This window comes from Gekko japonicus, unplaced genomic scaffold (assembly GCF_001447785.1).
Source record: "Gekko japonicus isolate JY-2015 unplaced genomic scaffold, Gekko_japonicus_V1.1 scaffold480, whole genome shotgun sequence".
Lineage (NCBI taxonomy): Eukaryota > Metazoa > Chordata > Lepidosauria > Squamata > Gekkonidae > Gekko > Gekko japonicus.
Window position 1 is genome coordinate 369,532 of NW_015175370.1, and position 19,209 is coordinate 388,740.

At 44.9% G+C, this 19,209-nt stretch overlaps 1 protein-coding gene across 3 annotated transcripts in view; it reads right to left on the bottom strand.

The window, feature by feature from the left end:
* The window catches only part of BCL11A (B-cell CLL/lymphoma 11A), a 210,780-nt gene that overhangs the window by 74,738 nt on the left and 116,833 nt on the right, over positions 1-19,209 (bottom strand). For 2 of the 3 annotated variants that reach the window (XM_015425497.1, XM_015425495.1), the window contains exon 3: positions 7,415-7,501. The exons of the other annotated variant lie outside the window; for it this stretch is intronic. In XM_015425497.1, coding sequence (XP_015280983.1) covers positions 7,415-7,501 — 87 coding nt within the window. The remainder of the gene's footprint in view (positions 1-7,414; positions 7,502-19,209) is intronic. 3 annotated transcript variants of the gene reach the window in all.

Sequence of the window (19,209 nt, forward strand, 5' to 3'; positions counted from 1 at the left end):
GGTATATTCCCAATTTTGTTTGTAGAAAATGAAAGTTTTTCTGCTTTTAAATTTCATAAATACACCAAACAGTACAATTTTATATGCCGTCATAATGATGCATTTTATGTTGTTCAGTCAGAGTCCTATAATCTGCTTAGAGTATTAACAAGAAAAGCATCTCTCCTTATATATAACTGAGTAGTGGTCCCACAACGTTCTATGCACTCCAAAATCAGTTGGCTCCGTGATGTGTCAATCACAAGGTGTCTCTATCCACTGCCTATGTTGCCTGAGTTCTCTCCCACCCACTGCAGCCTAGGCCACTCTTCCCTCCTAGGCCACTCTTCACTCCATTCTGCACCTCAAACTCCCTCCCCCCCGCGAGATAGTTGGAACTGTCAGTTGCATATGGGATCTGCTGTATTCTGAGGTGAAATATGTCCTCACTCACAACATATCACATTCCCTTCAAAAGAAACAAACTCAATAACACAATCATGCCACACCACAAAAAAGACAGATCACACCACATGAAGAATACCACAAGGCAAAAAATGATAGGAAAAGGTGCCAGCAGTCACCCCATTACTGCCACAGATATGTGGCAGTCAGGGCTTTCTTTCTTTCCCACCTTCTTCTCTTCTCTTTCTTCCTCCTTTCCCTCCTTCTTCCCTTCTCTCTCTTTCTTTCCCTCCTTCTTTCCTTCTCTCTTTTAATCCCCTCTTTCCTTCCTTCTTTTCTTCCTTCTTTCCTTCTCTTTCTTTCCCTCTTTCCGGCTTCTTTCCTTCTCTCTCCTCTCTCTCTCTTTCCTTCCCTCTTTCCTCCTTCTGTGGCCCAACTCTAGTGAGAAGGGGTTTAAACTTTAAACCCCTTCTCTCTTCGCTCCCCCCCCCCGCAGGCCAGCTGGGAAAGGGAAGGGGAGGCCTTTAAAAACACCCCCCCCTTTACTTCTCCTTCTGACATCACTTCCGGTGATGTCAGGAGTCGTGGCATATGCTAATAGCCTAGTAGCTCATTAGCATACCATATGCTAATGAGCTCCTGCAGTTCTTTTTCTATGAAAAGACCCCTGCTACTATTTAACATTGAGTTAATGGATTGGATCCAACCAGCATTTCTGCTGATGAAAGAAGAAGGAGGGATCCCCTTTGACCACCAAAAAAAGATGGGGATCATAGGGCTTGCCTGGACAAAAGCCATGTGAGATGGGGCTGTAGTGTGGAAGGAAACTGGGTGAGACTGAGTGGGATAGCTGGCTGGATCCAACCCAATGCTCTGCATGAACACTCAAAATAGAAGCAAATGCAGCAACTATCTACCATTTACCAACAAAGCAAATTCAATTAAAAGGTGTGATCTGAATCCTTTCAAGCTAGGGAACTGAGAGCCCTACAGCCAACCAAACCTGTGAAAGATACTAACTGGCCTCCCTAAAGTTAAAAAAAGCCTCTCTCTATGCAACTTTCTTGACATATTTCATTTCACATTACTTTTTAACCTCTTGCTGCTTCCCCATCCACTCCCATAATTTTAAACTCTGGGTTTATGGGATGACTACAAGTTGAGAACCCAGTTGTTGAGGTTCCAATGCACTTCAAAATAGTAAGGGAGCTGAAATTTCCTTTCAACAATGAATTCAATTGTAATTTATTGGACACGGCTCAAAAAGGCCCAATTAATTAATTGATTAAACAGTTAAAAGGCAAGTGATTAGAAATTCTTTGATCGGTTGACAGTAGTAACTTTTTTTAACAAATGCTGAATTTGCAGAAGTGTGCCCAAGCAACTTCCCAAAAAGTTTCATATTATGTACCTGAAAGGGGCAGGAGGGCATTGCAGAAGGATCATAAAAATGTCAGTTCCTTAGAAGAGAAAGTTACTGGACTCTGGGATCTTTACCGAGACAAGTTTTTAGTTCTCAAAGACAATGTTTACGAGCTTACCACAGGCCAGTGCACATGTGAATGTATATCACTCGATTACTGTACTCTTGATGACTGGCTGATGAATGGGTAAATGACTCAAAGGAAAACACTGGGACTGAGGTAATAGGAGGTACTATGAAACATTGGGCCTAGTTCTCCTGAAGTAATAAAATCTGGATCTCTGGACAAACAGAGAAGACAAAGAAGATGTGTGATCCTGATATCTGGCCATGATAATTCTCACTCAAAAGCAGCTGCTAAGGTGGAATTGGCACCAGGGAGAGGGTGTTTAATTCTTTCCACCATGCCATTTTCTGTCTAAATCTTCCCCTAGAGTACCCGCTATTAGCCCCACTGGGTTAATATCTGGCTTTCCCCCCTCAGTACAGCAAAAGTCAATTCAGTGGAGGAGGGGTACTATTTAGATCAGGGAAACAGGGCTGCAGTTAAGAGTCTTCCCCCAGCACTGTTGCCCTAATTTAGTTCAGGGACCAATGCCACTAGTCTTCAATAAAATTAAAGATATCAGGAGAGGTGACTGTAGATCTCCCACAACACTTCCAATACTGAGGTTGTAGCTTCAGAGACTTTCAATTATCAAATCCTCCTCCATACAAAAAATTCCTAGCGCACAGATCACTAGCTATCAAGGGGAGGATTCTTGAACTGAAGGGTTCTAGCTTATGCTGTGCCATTCTCCCAACTGTATGTGGCCCCCTGGAGCTACTACTTGCTCCCCTGGAGGCAACCAATAAGGCAACCAATAATTCTGTAGGTCTGTTTGAGGTTGGAAAAATGGAGTGGGGTTAACCCCAACACACACACACATACACACGGTCTTAATCTAAATCCCCAGACCTGTAATTTATTAATAAAAATCATTCAGGAAATCCAGCTACAAATCTCCCAGTGTTTCATCAGTGAGATCTAGAACATTGTTCATAGTGTTTGGTACATACATGCCAGCCTACGTTTGGCAAGCTGGAGTCATCAAAGTATGGATGTGCATGTGGCCAATGTTATGTGACTGTAGAGGAGCCTGGGCCCAGTGGATCTGGGAGAGTGCCTCCCCGCCTCCCCAGGCTCTCAGTGTGGCAAATGAAACCTTGCTCTGGGCATCTTCTTTTCAAGGAGTTAAATCTGCTGAAGATCAGAGCGGTGGTAACCTTCAGAGACAGTGAATTGAACTGTAGAATGATCTCCCCAGAGGCACCTGCCACACTAAATCCTACACAGATTGTAATGACAGGTCAAAACATTTTTATTTTCTCAAGCTTTCCAAACACGGCTGAAGCTCAGACTGTGGTTTACATAGCTCAGACTGTGGAAATGTTTTGTTCCAAAGATGGTTTCACAGTTGAGGTATCAGTTTTGAAGTGGGTTTGAGATTCCCATTTGGCAACCTTAGTTTACCCAATTTTGATGTCACAGCAAACTGGGTACTAAGAACCAGGAAGTGAAGGAAGCACTTGATGCCTAAGAAAAAACGAAAGAGGGGAAGAAAAAAACATGTCGTCCCCCCCAAATATAGATTATGGCTATGATGTTTGGACAGAACTGCAGTTTCTAAGATTTGGAACACCATCTTGAACACTCAAGGAACAGGAAAAAAAAATATTGAATAACAAATTCAGCTGAAAACACATTCAAAAAGAGAAAAGAAAAAGGTGCAACAGGATGTCTTAAGACTTCTGTCCACATCAGTAATGAAAAATGTTGTCTTTTTAAAAACCAGATTGATTATTTGACTGGAGAAAACAAGGAAGACCTCAGAAGTGATGGATTCCAAGATGCAAAGTAGGCAGCCCCACTCCTTCCTCCTGATGTGACCCCTGGCAGCAGACGGCATGATAAACTGTTTATTTGATTTAAAAACTTCTTAGAAGCCTTTTCAGCCACATGGCATTTAAAGTGATGTACTATTTTCTAACGCCAGAGTGGTGTACTGGTTAGAGATAGGGATACGCAGGATCCAATCCCTACTCAGCCAGGAGCTCCCGTACCAAGTCAAATCAACTTTTTTGTTGTTTAGTCGCACAGTCGAGTCCAACTCTTCGTGACCCCATGGACCAGATCACGCCAGGCCTTCCTGTCTTCTGCCGTCCTATTACTCTGCATTGTTCATTCAGGAAGGCCTCCTTATCTCTCCTTGCTGTTCTCTGGAAATCTGCATTCAGTTGGGTAAATCTTTCCTTTTCGCCTCTGCCTTTCGCTTTCCTTCTTTCCTCTGCTATTTGTAAAGCCTCATCAGACAGCCACTTTGCTTTCTTGAATTTCTTTTTCTTTGGGATGGTGCTGATTCCTGCCTCCTGTACAATGTCACGAATCTCCGTCCATAGTTCTTCAGGCACTCTATCTATCAAATCTAGACCCTTGAATCTATTCTTCACCTCTACTGTATATTCATCAGGGATGTGATCTAGGTCAAAACTGAATGGCCTAGTGGTTTTCCCGATTTTCTTCAGTTTAAGTCTGAATTTTGCAATGAGCAGCTTATGATCTGAGCCACAGTCAGCTCCAGGTCTTGTTTTTACTGACTGGATAGAGCTTCTCCATCTTTGACTGCAAATTATATAGTCAATCTGATTTCGGTGTTGCCCATCTGGTGATGTCCATGTGTAGAGTCGTCTCTTAGGTTGTTGGAAAAGGGTGTTCGCTATGACCAGTGTGTTCTCTTGACAAAACTCTGTTAACCTTTGCCCTGCTTCATTTTGCTTTCCAAGGCCAAACTTGTCTGTTATTCCAGTTACCTTTTGACTTCCTACTTTAGCATTCCAGTCCCCTATGATGATGAGGACATCATTTTTTGGTGTTAGTTCTAGGAGGTGTTGTAGGTCTTCATAGAACCGGTAAACTTCAGCCTCTTTTGCATCAGTGGTTGGGGCATAGACTTGGATTACTGTGATGTTGAATGGTTTGCCTTGGAATCGGACCGAAATAATGCTGTCATTTTTGAGATTGTATCCCAGTACTGACTTTGGCACTCTCTTGTGGACTATAAAGGCCACACCATTTTTTCTACGGGATTCCTGGCCACAGTAGTAGATATAATGGTCTTCTGAGTTAAATTCGCCCATTCCTGTACACTTTAGTTCACTGATTCCTAAGATATCTTGCCATCTCATTTTTGACCACATCAAGCTTACCTTGATTCATAGATCTTACATTCCAGGTTCCTATGCAGTATTGTTCTCTGCAGCATTGGACTTTCCTTTCACCATCAGACACATCCACAACTGAGCGTCCTTTCGGCTTTGGCCCAGCCGCGTCACTCTTTCTGGGGTTACTTGTACTTGCCCTCTGCTTTTCCCCAGTAGCATATTGGACACCTTCTGACCTGAGGGGCTCATCTTCCGGCGTCATATCTTTTAGCCTTTTGATACTGTCCATGGGGTTTTCATGGCAAAAATACTGGAGTGGGTTGCCATTTCCTTCTCCAGTGGATCACACTTGGTCTGAGTTCTCTGCTGTGGCCTGTTCGTCTTGGGTGGCCCTCCATGGCATAGCCCACAGCCTCATCGAACCACGCAAGCCCCCTCACCACGACAAGGCAGTGATCCATGAGGGAGCAAATCAACTTAACCTACCTCAAAGAGTTGTTGTTATGATAAAAGAGAGGAGGAGGTGAGCCATGTTTGCAAACCTGGGCTCCTTGGAGGAAGGGCATGATTAACATGTAATCAATAATAAAGCCATCAAATAAAACAATAGAATCACAACACGTAAGACTCTGGCATATGTCTTTACAAATTAAATATTGAAAACTTGCCAAAAGTATATACTGAAGTGGCCCATCTAAACTCTTGTGGGTGGGAATTCTAAGGCAGGCCTCACAACAGCTCCTGATCTATCTGTAACACAAAATTATCCCATTTATTTTGCTACCAAAATATGAGACAAGCGAATTACCTAAAGGAGTGGCTCCGGACCTGAGGCAGAGTCCCTAATGTTCACAGACAGCCCTTATACTTTCTGTACCAAAAGGAGGAACAGCAGTTGCCCATTCAGGGGAGGCCATGACTGTGAAGGTCAACCTATTATCTCCTCTCTAACTAAGAAAACTGTTGAAATTGACCGCATATACATAATGAAAATACATCAGGGTAGGAGGGTCTGCAACTGGCCCTCAGTTTTAACATGTACAAGCATCTAAACAGAGGTGAGCATACTTCTCAAACATTATGGGAAACACCTCAAGTATGTTCTATGGAGAGAGCTGTGTTTGTCTGTAGCAGTAGAAAAAAGAGTCCAGTGGTACCTTAAAGACTAACAAAATTTGTGGTAGGGTGTGAGCTTTCATGAATCACTGCTCACTTCTTCAGATACAGCTAGAATGTGAGTCCATCTGTCCTATATATTGGAAAGTGGAGTGATTTCAGATGCCAATTGACACTCCACTTTCCAATATATAGGACAGATGGACTCACATTCTAGCTGTATCTGAAGAAGTGAGCACTGACTCATGAAAGCTCATACCCTACCACAAATTGTGTTAGTCTTAAGGTGCTACTGGCCTCTTGCTCTTTTCTAGTACCCCAGGTATGAACCCTCTACAGGTGTATGCTGGCAACTTCCATCTATATATCTAATTCCCAACATGCCCCCTCCGTGCAGATATCTAAATCCACACATCGGGGGTACTGGGGGGGGGGGCAGGGAGATTTTCCTACACATTTGGGGCAATACCCTGAAGTGTAGAAAAATCTGAAAACTTGGAAAAAATATGCAGAGAATATTTAAATCCCCCCAAAAGTAAAAGAGTGTTCCCTGCGCAGGACTAGGGAACGTTCTGAGAATGGCTTCGCCACCGCTGCTGCCACCGCCAGGGAGGGAGAGGGGGTGGGAGAAGGCTTGGCCAGCCGATGGCTGTAAGCCGCTCAGCCCTCGCCGTCGAGGGGGGGGGGAGAGAAAGCTTGGCTGGCTGAGCTCAGGCCTCGCTACCGCTGGTGCTGGGGGGAAGGGGGAGTGGGAGAAAGCTTGGCGGGCCAGCCAGGCCACGCTGCTGCTGCGGGAAGGGAGGGAGAAAGTTCGGCGGGCCAGCCAGGCCTCACCGCAGCGAGGGGAGTTGGGAGGGAGAAAGCTTGGTGGGCCGAGTTCAGGCCTCGCCACCGGTGCTGGGGGGGGGGAAGGAGGGAGAAGGCTTGTCTTGTAAGGTTCTATTTCCATAAAGGAGAGGAGAAAGAGCAGTCAAAAGAAGCATTGACCAGGGAAGTTTTTCAATCCATTTTTATTAGCGTTGATGACAAAGGAAGTGCTAACATGAAATCCTCCTGGATTTCAACATGGACAGCATGTTACAGGGCCGTGTTGTGCACTACTTTGAAGTTACTGGTCGCAGCAGGCAAATACATTGAGAACTACACATCTAGAAGACCAGCTCTTGGGAGGAAGGCATGGGAAGTTAGCACACACTTCACTTAACTCACACATCGTTCATAGACAACATCCCATAAGGCTCATGCAACAATACACTAGTCAAACTCTTAAGGGACAGTTTGTTCACTCACCAGAATTGTGGTAAAGCTTTTCCTGGATTACATCACTTCTTTCAGCATGCAGGGGAGGGTTACCCCTTTGAATGCTACCCCATATTCCTTGTGCATTAAAAGGAAAAAAAACAGCATGTCATGGGGGAGCAGTCAGTTTATCTTTGTCCTCGATAAGCCATTTGCTATATACAAATAGTATTCTTGTCTTTGTCTGTAGAGGAGCATGCCAGTAGAAACTGCCCTCTCTTGGACCACCAATCTGAAATAGAACAGACTGGGGAAAGCTTCACCAGTTGATTCTGTTAGATGTATAAACTGTATAAATTAAGAGTAATTTCTTTTTCTCAGCCTTTGGATGCACCTAAATAGTTCCCTGGATTGCAGCCTCAAGTCTTGAAATCCAGACCACTTGACTAGAAGGTGCACCTGGATTCCAAGTTCAGATCTCACCTCTGCCCTAGGGTGGCTTTGGAAAACTGTTCACTAATTCTCAGCTTCATTTTATCTCAAAAATTCCATAAATGTTCCCGGGAATTGTGATGGTTCTATGGGGGTTACTTAATAAGAGGATCAGTAATGGTGGATAAGGGGCCTCCAATAGGCAGCTCGACTAGCACTATCCATCTGAATTCCCCTGTGGTGTGCAGCCATATAGTAAAATGTTGGATATGCTATAGGTTACCCTTGTGTGGTAGTGGTAGTGGTAGTGGTAAGGCCCAAGAATCCCAAACAGGGTCCTGCATGAGCCAAATTTGCACCATAGAGAACACCCTTAGATGTTTTACAATGCTCTACAGTTCCTCTGCAGACGTGATCAATGAGCAAAAGTTCCCTGAAGGTGGAAAGCTTGAAAAACACTGCTGAGCAACCACCCTCCCAAGGTTGCTGTAATGATGGATGAGCTAAAAGACTGTACAAGTACATTTTGCAGAACAGACCTTACTATTAATTAACATCAAGTCCAAGTGAGGCAACCACTAGGTAGGGTTGCGGGGGAGGGTGTTCTTGTTTTCTGTTGAAGGGGGCAGAGGTGGAACTATCCATAGATCAAGCTAAAGGTTCTATTTTCAATCCTTCTATTTACTGGCACTCTTGGATAAATGCTGCAGATGAACTGCTTTTGCAATCAGAATTCATATTTAATTTAACTTGTGTTTCACTTCGGCAGGAAGCATCTTAACTTCGAGGATTTATAAAATAAAGATGATTGCCCCTGCAATCAGTTGTGCAGAGGGACTGGGAATTAAGAAGGGCCTCATACCAAGCAAATGAAGCTACTTCCCTACCCTCCTGTGGTTCTCAGGGACACAGTGTCTTGTTAATCGACAAGAAATATGGTTGTGTATCCAGAGATTAAGGATGGGAGGGGGGTGGAGACTGAAAAGTCCTTGACAAAATCTGGTTAAATATGCACACAAAATCATACTTAGGAAGGCACTGACCTGTATCTCTACTTATGATATCAAGAGCAGTTTTGAAATCCACTAGGGCACTGACTAATGTTATAAGGGCGGGTATGAGGTATCAAATCACACATGTTGATTTGCACAAAAGTAGTGAATTTGCCCCCTCCTATCAGAAAGTGGGGGGGAGGGGGTATCTCTGTCATTATTGCAGGCTACAATCTTTGAAATCTCCATAGCTATCGGTTGATAAGCGCTCTGGTGGCTTCTTGATAATGAAATTAATACTCCCTTGAGAGAGGTTTGGCTGCTGAGGTGCTATGGAATGCTCATGAGTATTCTAACTTTCCAGAAGTTTAAAGAAATGCCAAAATACTAGGTCTCAGGTTCAGATGCAGCTATCTAATGTGAAGGAGTGCAATGAAGGAAGGCAGCAGTATCACAATGTAAGTCACTGGTTAAACTTAAGTAACTATAGCATGACTCTGTAGTACTGTCACAGAGTCTGGGGCCAAGAGGTGTTTACTTGTACTGTGGCTGATACCCATGGCCACAGAATCTGTACAGGAGCAGGAAAACTATCTGAAAACATTTAGACATGAAGCTGAAAAAGATCCTTTTACTGATCGAGGATGCCTTCGCTAAGGAAACATTTGCAAACCCTGGGTTTAAATTAACTGAAACTGGGTATGTGGATACTGACACCAACATTCCGCTAAATATTCTGTTAAACTCAGCCCTTAAAACCCATCCTTCAGAAGCACAATATGCTACCCACATTCCTGAGGCACACTGGGGCCATTCCATCTCACTGATGCATGAATCTAGCACTGGCAGGTGTGTGATACTCTTTGGTCCAACTAGCTGGAATCCTTCCCAAGCGAGTTGGAATCCTTATAAGCATTTTGTATGAGGGCAATCGCCTGGAAGTGACAGCTATAATTTAAGTTTATGCCTGAAACTTTCATTCTAAGTCTGTTTTATATTCTTGTATAAAAATAGTCCTCGGTAGCCAAAATTCTAGATGGCTGATATTGGACTGGGTTGAAATATTTTAAAGTAAAGGGGAGTGATACAGGAGACTGGGTTTTGTTGGGTTTTTTTTATTTTTTAGTATGCCAGGGGAAGGCAGGGGGTAAATCCTAATTTGGATTTAGTAAAGAGCGGATAAGCACTTAATATTTTTAGCTATGTGATAACTTCTCTAAGGCACAAAATTGAGAGACCCTACAACATTTTGCAGTTAGATATGCTTATCTACTGTACAATGTTTTATTTACTTTTTATAGGGTAACCCCATTCAGACTGTATTCCACAGCCCTGCCTGCCCCTTCTTCCAATCTCATTGCTGAAGCATGCAGAAAGGGGAGATCCCATACCTTGTATGGCTTGGCTTGAAGCCTGGTAGAGCGCTAACCACTTTTATGAGGTAAACTTTACATCTTGCATTTCAGGCGAGAGGCATAAAACAGCTTTATTTCTAGGAATCAGGGCATCACATTTCACTTTTCTACCTGTTGTGGAAGTATTATAACTTTGATATAAATCAGTCAGCCATGTAAGCAAGGCCCCAGGCATTTTTATATATCCAATATATTACACATTTGTACACACCATACTAAAGAATGGGGCATCAAGGCAACATCTCAAAGACTTCAGGAAACAAGCTGCATTCCAACCATTATCCCTTCTAGCTTTTTTATGCCTGAAATGCCCTCCTAGAACAATTATCTCATGCTACCTCCCTTCCTTTTAAGTCCCTCCTCAAAACCTACTTTTTCCATGAAGCCACTGGCTTAATCCCTTAGTCCTCATCTCCAGGGGTCTTGTTGTAGAAAAAGAGCTGCCGGAGCTCATTAGCATAACTCATTAGCATAACTTATTTGCATATGCCACGCCTCCTGACATCACCGGAAGTGACAGAAGGCCACACCCCCTGACATCACCGGAAGTGTGTCAGAAGGCCCGGCTACTTACCCTCCTGCTTCATCCTCATTCCCAAACGGAATGAGGATCGAAGCAGAGGGCGGGGTAAAGAAGGGGGCGGGGCTTCACCACGTGACAGCCCCGCCCCCTAGAGGTTCTCTTCCGGAGCTCCGTACCTGAGAGCTCCCCCCCGACTAGAGCCCTGCTCATCTCCATGAGGCCGACATCTGGTTCACACATGCAGAAAGATGAGGTGGCAGAGAAAGGATTGCACCACTTTAGACTGCAAGGGGAGGATCACATCTTGAAACGCTCCCCTGTATTAAGAAGTCCCCAAACGCAGAAAACCAGCACAATAAGCACAGAAACATGATAGGGAGCTTTCTCCCTGCGTCCCACTAAGTCTTCTGCTTCCACTAAGTTTTGTTTGCCGAGGAACAGTCAAAGCTGGAATCTACCACTTGCAGTCTATGCAGCGTATTCTGTTATCTCATTCTCCTACATGCCTAAATACATTTGGTCACACTCTTCCCTTGTTATCCTTGCTGCTTCCTTGCCTCCCACATCTGCCTCTTACCTTTCCCATTGTTGAAACTGATATTGCAAGCTCTTTGGGGCAGGAACATCATGTCTTTGCTGCTCTGTAAAGTGCCATGTGGTATGGCACTGTATAAATCATAGCAGATTTCTGGTGTGGAGAACAGCAGGTATTTTGTGCTTTTAAGTTTAAGGGAATTCTCCATCCACAGCACAATATTACCCCTACCCCCATCGCCAATGAAGAATAACCTGCAGCAATTTAGCAAGGGTGTAATAAGGACTCCAAACTGGGGCAGGCATGACACCAAGCCATTATTTTTCAGGCCTGCTGGGAGAAGATCAGCAATTCAGAATGTGGCTTCACAATTTTTCAGCTGTTCCTCTGCAACAATGGCTGAGAGCTGGGCCAGTTCCAAGGGCTGACAAGACCCATATGTTTATATGCTGGTACTGGCACACAGCCTGAGTAAACAGACTTCACACAGGAGAGATCCACTATGAGATGTACCTTCAGGCCACAAAGATATGCTGTGGCTACCACTGCAACCTCAGGCCTCAACTAGTAGTCACCACGGCGATTCCCTCACCACACACAGCGTGAGGGGAATGAGGGGGGTTGTGCAGTTCTGCATAATTACCCTCGTCCTGATTTGACAACTGGGCAAGCAGTTTCCTTGGACCTGCCATTCTGATACGCATCGAAATAAAACAAAATCCCAGGTTTAACCCTAGCAGAACTCCTGTGCCCATGGGTCACATCAAATATTTCATTCTCAAATATACAACTGAGATGCCATAAGCAGAAACCTAAAATGGAATGCTAGGGCCAAATTAGATGTGATTTTTTTTTTTTTTAGAGTTGGGTCCAGGCCTATGGAAGGGAAGAGCACAGAAATACCCCCCCCCCCGCATCTTTTCAGTGCAGAAAAATGGCAGGAGGCAATAGCTCCTCATCCTCCCACAATGGCATTCTGACCACAGTTGAGCTCTCCTTTATTTTTAAACTGACATTCCATGCAACTGCTATCTGGAGGCAGAGTCAGGCCTTGGTAACCCAAACCCAGCTCTTTTAAAATATATATATCATGTCTAGTTTGGCCCTGAGAGTGAGAGAAACATTTTTCACTCTGACACTTGAAGCCTTCTGAACATAGAGTGGGAGGCAAACCTAAGCAGGAACTTTGTGAAATGGTTGTAAGTCCCTCCCCATTATTTTCTTCACCCATAGGTTATATAATTTTATAGCACACAGTAACCCCAGTGAAGTACTAGGAATGCCCTGATGCTCTATATAATTGCTTATTGTTGTTGTTGTTGTTAGCACCCACATAAACAATGAGATTTTTAAAATCTGGAACTTTGCTCCAGGAGTGAATCAAAAACATATTACACTGTGATTTAGGGCTGCCAAATCGGGCTGGGGGGCGGGGAAACCCCCGCTTTGGAGGTCCGATTTCCGCCACGGTGGAATCGGGCTCCGGGGGGAACCCCGCCCCCGGCGAGCGCATCACTAGGAAGTGACGTGGGCACGCCGGGCACGCTGGGGGCGGGGCCACGGCCATACAAGGGAAAACCCCAGCGTTCCCAGCGTGCATACGTCACTTCGGGGTGATGTGCACGCGTGCACTCACCCAACGCCGGCCAGGAGCCCCCTGCTCCCGGCGAAGAATTATTTGGCAACCCTACTGTGATTATTCAGATGAACAACACTCAAAGAAATACATCAACAAGAGATTGGGGTGGGGGAATCTATAATCAAACTACCACAAGGGCCCCAATTTGAATTGTGAGGGTAGAGGTAGGAAAAGGGGGGGGGTTTCTCATTGCATCATTTCCTCAACTAAAATCCCAACCTTTCCTGCAAGTTCCCAGCTCCTGAAAAGAGCTTAATAATAGCTTGGCTATGAGGAAGCTTTTTAAGCATTTCCCTGAGTATGTGTTAGACACATGGTGTCTACATTCAAAGGTTTGTGATAACCTATCCTGCCAGGTCTGTAATATATGGCAGTCACTGCATCATTCAAGTGAATGGGACCAAGAATTGCCACAATTACCCCAACACTACCAGAACCCTAACCCTAACCCTAACCCTTGATATTCCTTCCTCCTGCAGGTCTTCCCAAAATTTTGGATTCACCTCCTTCTCCTTCTGTCCATTAATTCTTTGTTGAAGATTTTCTGATAAGGCTCAGGTGATAGAGAAAGTTACGTACCTCATGTCTTCAGTAAAAGAACACAAGAATCCCAGCAATGGATCCTTTTCTGATAAGGGGGAAAGGGCCCTTCCACTCCCTCTCCCCTCCCCCCTCCCCAACAGGATCTGGCATATCTTTGGGCACTATACAATTCCTGTTGCTCTTCCTTGTGTCAGCTGCCTTCTGGTAGTGTTGGGTAATTGTGGCAATTCTTGGTCCTATTCACTTGAATGATGCAGTGACTGCCATATATTACAGACCTGGCAGGATAGGTTATCACAAACCTTTGAATGTAGACACCATGTGTCTAACACATACTCTAGGGTTGCAGTGCTCATCTCCGTTTCCAAGCCGAAGAGCCAGCGCTGTCCAAAGATGTAAAGCTCATACCCTACCACAAACTGTGTTAGTCTGTGCTACTGGACTCTTTTCTACTGCTACTGCTACAGAAAATTATTAACACTGAGGAAAGGCCAGTTGTTTCAGAACCTCTCTTCCAGACGCACAAGAAGCAAGAAAAGGACAGAGACAGCATACTATTTTCAAAAAGAGCTCACTACTCCCCTTTATTGTGCTGAGGTCTGAGTTTTGAATTCTTTTCTTCACCTGGAATTTGGAACACTTGGCCAGCAATCTAGCTGACAGCCACTAGAGGAAAATAATATTGCAAGCAGTTAACTCTAAGCTGATAAGGGCAAAGGCTTGCCCTTTTTGTTGTGGCCCTGAAAACTGCCACACATTCTGATGGATATATATGAAAATAATAAAATATGACACACAAAATCTTAGCGAATATGTTAGGGTTGCATAATCTGTTTCTCACAAAGGCAGCTTTCTCTATTGAGACATTTTTCTGCTGGGGAAACTGTGCTTACGGTGCCGTCTAAGCAGAGTTATATCATTTTAAACCTATTGACTTCAATGGACTTACAAGGATGTAACTCTGCTTAGGATGGCCCTGATACTGTACAAGTGTGGCGTAGTGGCTGGAGTGCTGGACTTGAAGCAGTAAGTCCTAAGCACTTGCAATAAAATATATGGGGTGACCTTGGGCCAGTTGTTCACTCTCAGACTAACCTACCTTGCAGGGGTTTTGTGAGAATAAAATGGAGGACAGAAGAACCATATAAATACCCTGAGATCACTGGGAGGAAGAGTGGGACAAATATTGTATTAAATAAAACGAATAATGCATTTCTGCTTGTTTAAAGGTTCTGGAATAGTATCAGGAAAAATGAAAAGAAAAGGTGATACCAATATGTATGTGCGGAAGCAATGCTAATAAAAACCTGGAATCAAGACAAATTGCTTCACCATGTGTTCATTTTTGAAAGGATCTCAGCCCAGATTCCACCATGTACAGCCAAGTTATGCATATCAGGTATCTTTCCTGCTTGCTCTCACAAATCCTCAAGGCCGAACTAGATTAGATGCTTGAAGATCGGTGAATGACTCTCCCACAGAAGCCACAGGAGACCCCGACTCAGGCTGTAATCATGGCATGAGAAAAATGGGGTTATCCTTTTTTCTCCGCCATGTCATTTCCCTGACCCCAGATGGTCAGGGACACAGTAGCTATTTGCCCCACAGGGGGCTAGGTTTGTTGCTGTTTTAAATTTCTTTCTTTGGGGGAAAAAACCCAGAAAAAAAAGAACAACGGGGGGGGAGGGCGCACACCCAAAATCCATCAACAAATTAGATTATTTTTTTTTTTTAAAAAAAGATAAACATAAAGACAAAAATATAACAGTGGTGGCAGATCTATACATAAACCTTTTTAAACGGTTTCCAAATATCTAAAAATAAGTCCCTATGCAATTGACGTCTATATGCCATTCATTCAAATACTGGTAAAGTTCTAAGGTCCTCAATCCACTGATTTATCAGAGGTGGGCATTTATCTTTCCCCTATTGTAATATGAGTCTTTTAGCTGTAGTAAGGGCACAGCGGGTCCATTTTCATTTACCACTGGTTAGCCTCCAAGAGATGGGCAGCTAGTTTAAAAGTACACACACTTCATCAAAAATCAATGAACATTCTAATATAAAACTGATATGAGCAATAACTTCTTCCCAGAAAAGCCAAATGACTGTACACGCCCAGAGTGTTATGTACAGGCAACCTCTATGTTTCCCCCCAACAGGGCAAGCAGCAGCTCCAGAGGATGTTTGAGGTTATACCTCCCACCCTTGGTGCTGCAAACCTAGTCTGAATTCCAGCTGCAGGGGTTACACTTACCATTAGCTGCTCTAGAAACCCCAGATTTCCTAGTGTCTCCTCTGCTTTGGCCCCAACTCAATTTCCCTAATTCTCTTCCCAGAGATTTTCTAACTTTAGAAGAAAAAGAGATTGGATTTATACCCTGCCCTTCACTACCCAAAGGGGTCTCAGAGCGGCTTACAAACTCCTCTCTCTTCCCCTCCCCACACCCTGTGAGGTAGGTGGGGCTGAGAGAGCTCTGACAGAAACTGCTCTTTTTCAAGAACAGCTCTTATCAGAACTACGGCTTGCCCAAGGTCATACAGCCAGGTGCAAGTGGAAGAGTGGGGAATCAAACCCGGTTCTCCCAGATTAGAGTCCGCGCACTTAACCACTACACCAAACTGGCTCACCAAACTTAACCACTACAACAAGCTTAACCACTACACCAAACTTTACAAGCACAATTTTCACACAAGGAGATGTTTCTCTAAAACTGCCCCAAGTAGCGGGGGGAAGTCAGGGGGAATTTGATTTAGAATTAACCTGGCAATTTAAGAGGTGTTCATACAAGGCCAATTTCAGACCAATGCCTTGCTGTGAGAAGATGGAATGGTCCTGTTCACACGCGGCGATTTGGTCCGGGAGCGGGACAGTTCGGGGCTGGATCAAACCGGCGCGATCACACCAAAACATCTGGGAAGCGTCTTGCTTCCGTGGCCGAACTGTCCCATTCCCAGGAAACGCCGCCGCAAACTAAACCACCTATCTAGGTGGTTTAAAGGGAAGCGGCGCGGCAACCGGGGCGTTTGATTGCCGGCGCTTCCTTGCGCCGGCTCAACCCCGGCCCGGATCCGAACTGCGCATGCCCGGACATGCGCAGTTCGGCCGGCTCCCGTTCGGGCCGTGTTTTCTCCCCAGCGTTTGATCGCGCCGGGGAGAAAAGGCGCCGTGGCCAGGGGATCCGTGGGATCCCGCCGCGGCGCCTCAACGTTGGCGCGGCTTTTAAAAGCTGCGCCTTAAGAGGCTTTTCCCCTGCCGTGTGGCAGGGGCCAATGCTGTGCAATCTATACTGCCTCAGAAATAAATGCATTAACAGGGCCTTTTGTTTGCAGTTGCTTCCCCAAAAGAAGGACGTTTGGGACTGTGTCACTGATATGAAAACCAGCAGATCAAAAAAGATAGTAGAAACAGGCTGTCCTTTAATGGTCTCTAAAGGAATAAGAAGGAAGCAAAAGCTTTTGAACAAACTTAGGCAACGTTAATACACATTCTGCAACTTGAACACAATTATGCAAATTAGATTTAAAAAAAATTTCTGCATAGGGAGGGGCAGGAGCCCTATGGTGTGCTGAACCCAGTGCCTGTATTACATACATACACTGTTTTAAAATTTCCCTACCAATTACCTCCATGCTTTCTAAACTCATAAGGGATAAGAGAGAGAGAGAGAGATTCTGAGGATACTGTAATGTATGGTTTTTCGACACTTCTGTAGAATTGCAACAGCACCACAGCCCTGTCTTAGACCCCCTTTCATGCAATGATAAAACCAACCCAAAACAGTGTGTTTTATTCACTAATGAAATCCAACAATTGTCAGCCTGGGAAATCATTCCAAGTACAAAGCCCTGAGGGGTTAGTGTCAGCTGGACAAACACTTCACCTACATTAACAAATGCAAAAAGTTTTCTGTCCTTTCTGCCAACTCCTAGCCTCTCCACCCCCTTATCTTTCCATCAGCACAGCACAGAGGTGGTTGTTTTTCAACCTCAGGCTGCGCCTTGCCTGTGCAAACAGCCTCCTCACCCAGGCAGTGGGTGTAGACTGGCACTTTTGTTGACCCTGGGATCAAGCAGCTACTCGCTGCCCATGCCGCACAAAACTGGCTTTTCCATTCCGAGCCTTAAGTCCTTCCCGGTGCTTCTCTTCAGCAATACACCAACAGAGAGGTGGAATAGAGCCCAAACATGGGGCCAAAGAATCCAATATGTAGGCAAAACAAAATGGCTGCAGGCACTAGAGTCTGAATCCAACTAGACAGAAACCCTGCCATTCTTTTAATGACCCACGGCATGTATCAACCTGCCTTATACCGTCAGATCATTGGTTCACCTATCTCACACGGATCTGCTGACTAGCAGCATCTTTCCAAGCTATCAGACAGAGGTCTTTTCCAGTGTTGCTACAAGGGAACCTTTGAACAGGCAGTGTCTGAGATCTAGGGCTGCTGCTTGAAGAGCTCTGAATAAGGAGTACATTGTGAGACTGCAAGAAGATAAGATACTGTTGTGTGTCACAACACAGAATACACCTCCCTTATAATGTATTGAATTAAAGTTTGGTTTTGCAGTCGATGCTGCATCTCTTCTTTTCCACCAGTATTTCTACTAATGCTAAATAAGTAAGTGTTCCTTGAAACAAGGCACAGATGGCAAGCCTACAGGAACTGAACCTGGAATCTTATATGTACAAAGCATGTGCTCTGTCACTGAGCTATGACCATTCCTCCATTTTAGTAGACTTCTCTCAGAATGACACAACAAAAGGACACAAGCGGTAAGACTAGGACCAAGCCATTTTAGGGGGAACCCTTGATTACTCAGCCACCTAAGAAACAAGCTTGCCCCCAATTATCATAGCACCCAGTTTATACAGTTGCCTCTAAACAAAACACCACATGGAAAGAAGTCTCACAGTGACTATACTGGCTGCCGGTTCCCACAGCAGCTGCAGCCAGCTGTGCCTTCACATTGACCTTCAAGCCCTCCCCTTGGCCAATGTTTCAGGCAGAGAAAGAGCCACCACTAATGCTGCTTACTCTTACTCACCACAGTGCGTTGGTAGTTTTGCAAGAGGGAACAGATCAGTCCCTGTTCCAGCTTGATTTCCTTGCTCTTGCTTGCAAAAAACGATGAGGTGTTGGACTGCCATGAAAGCAAGTGAGCTGTACAGTGGCTAAACAGACCCTTCTAAGCCCACTGACTTCAATGGACCTAGGGTGTGGCTCTGCTTAGGATGGCACAAGTAGTGACTCAGCTTGGCTTAAATACAGCATCTACAGAAAGGCTATCAGGCAGAATATCCACCTCCCAGCCTGGTTTCCCAGGTAGATGAAAGCCCTATAAAAATATTCAGCCTCTTGCGACACATGAGAACATTACACACTGGCAAGAAAGGGGTCTACATGGCAGTAGGGTTGCCAGGTCCTACCTGGCATCTGACGGGGGGGCTCCTGGGTTCTTCCTGGGATCTTTTGCCCCGCACTTTGTGTATGGGATGAGATGACATCACCCGGAAGTGACATCATTGCGTCGCCAACATTGGGGTGATGCTCTAGTTTTGGGGCTAAACTCTATGGGCAAACCCCCCCCCCCAACATCAGCAACACGATTACTTCACTTTGGGGTTATGTCATCGCATTGGGAATGTCGCCCTGCAACGTTCCTGTTCTAGGGTGGGGCTTCCCCCACCAGCCAGCTGGCCGGCAGCAGTTCAAAGCCCTGAAAAGCGGGAGGACCCTCACTGGGACCCAGGGGCTGGGAACCC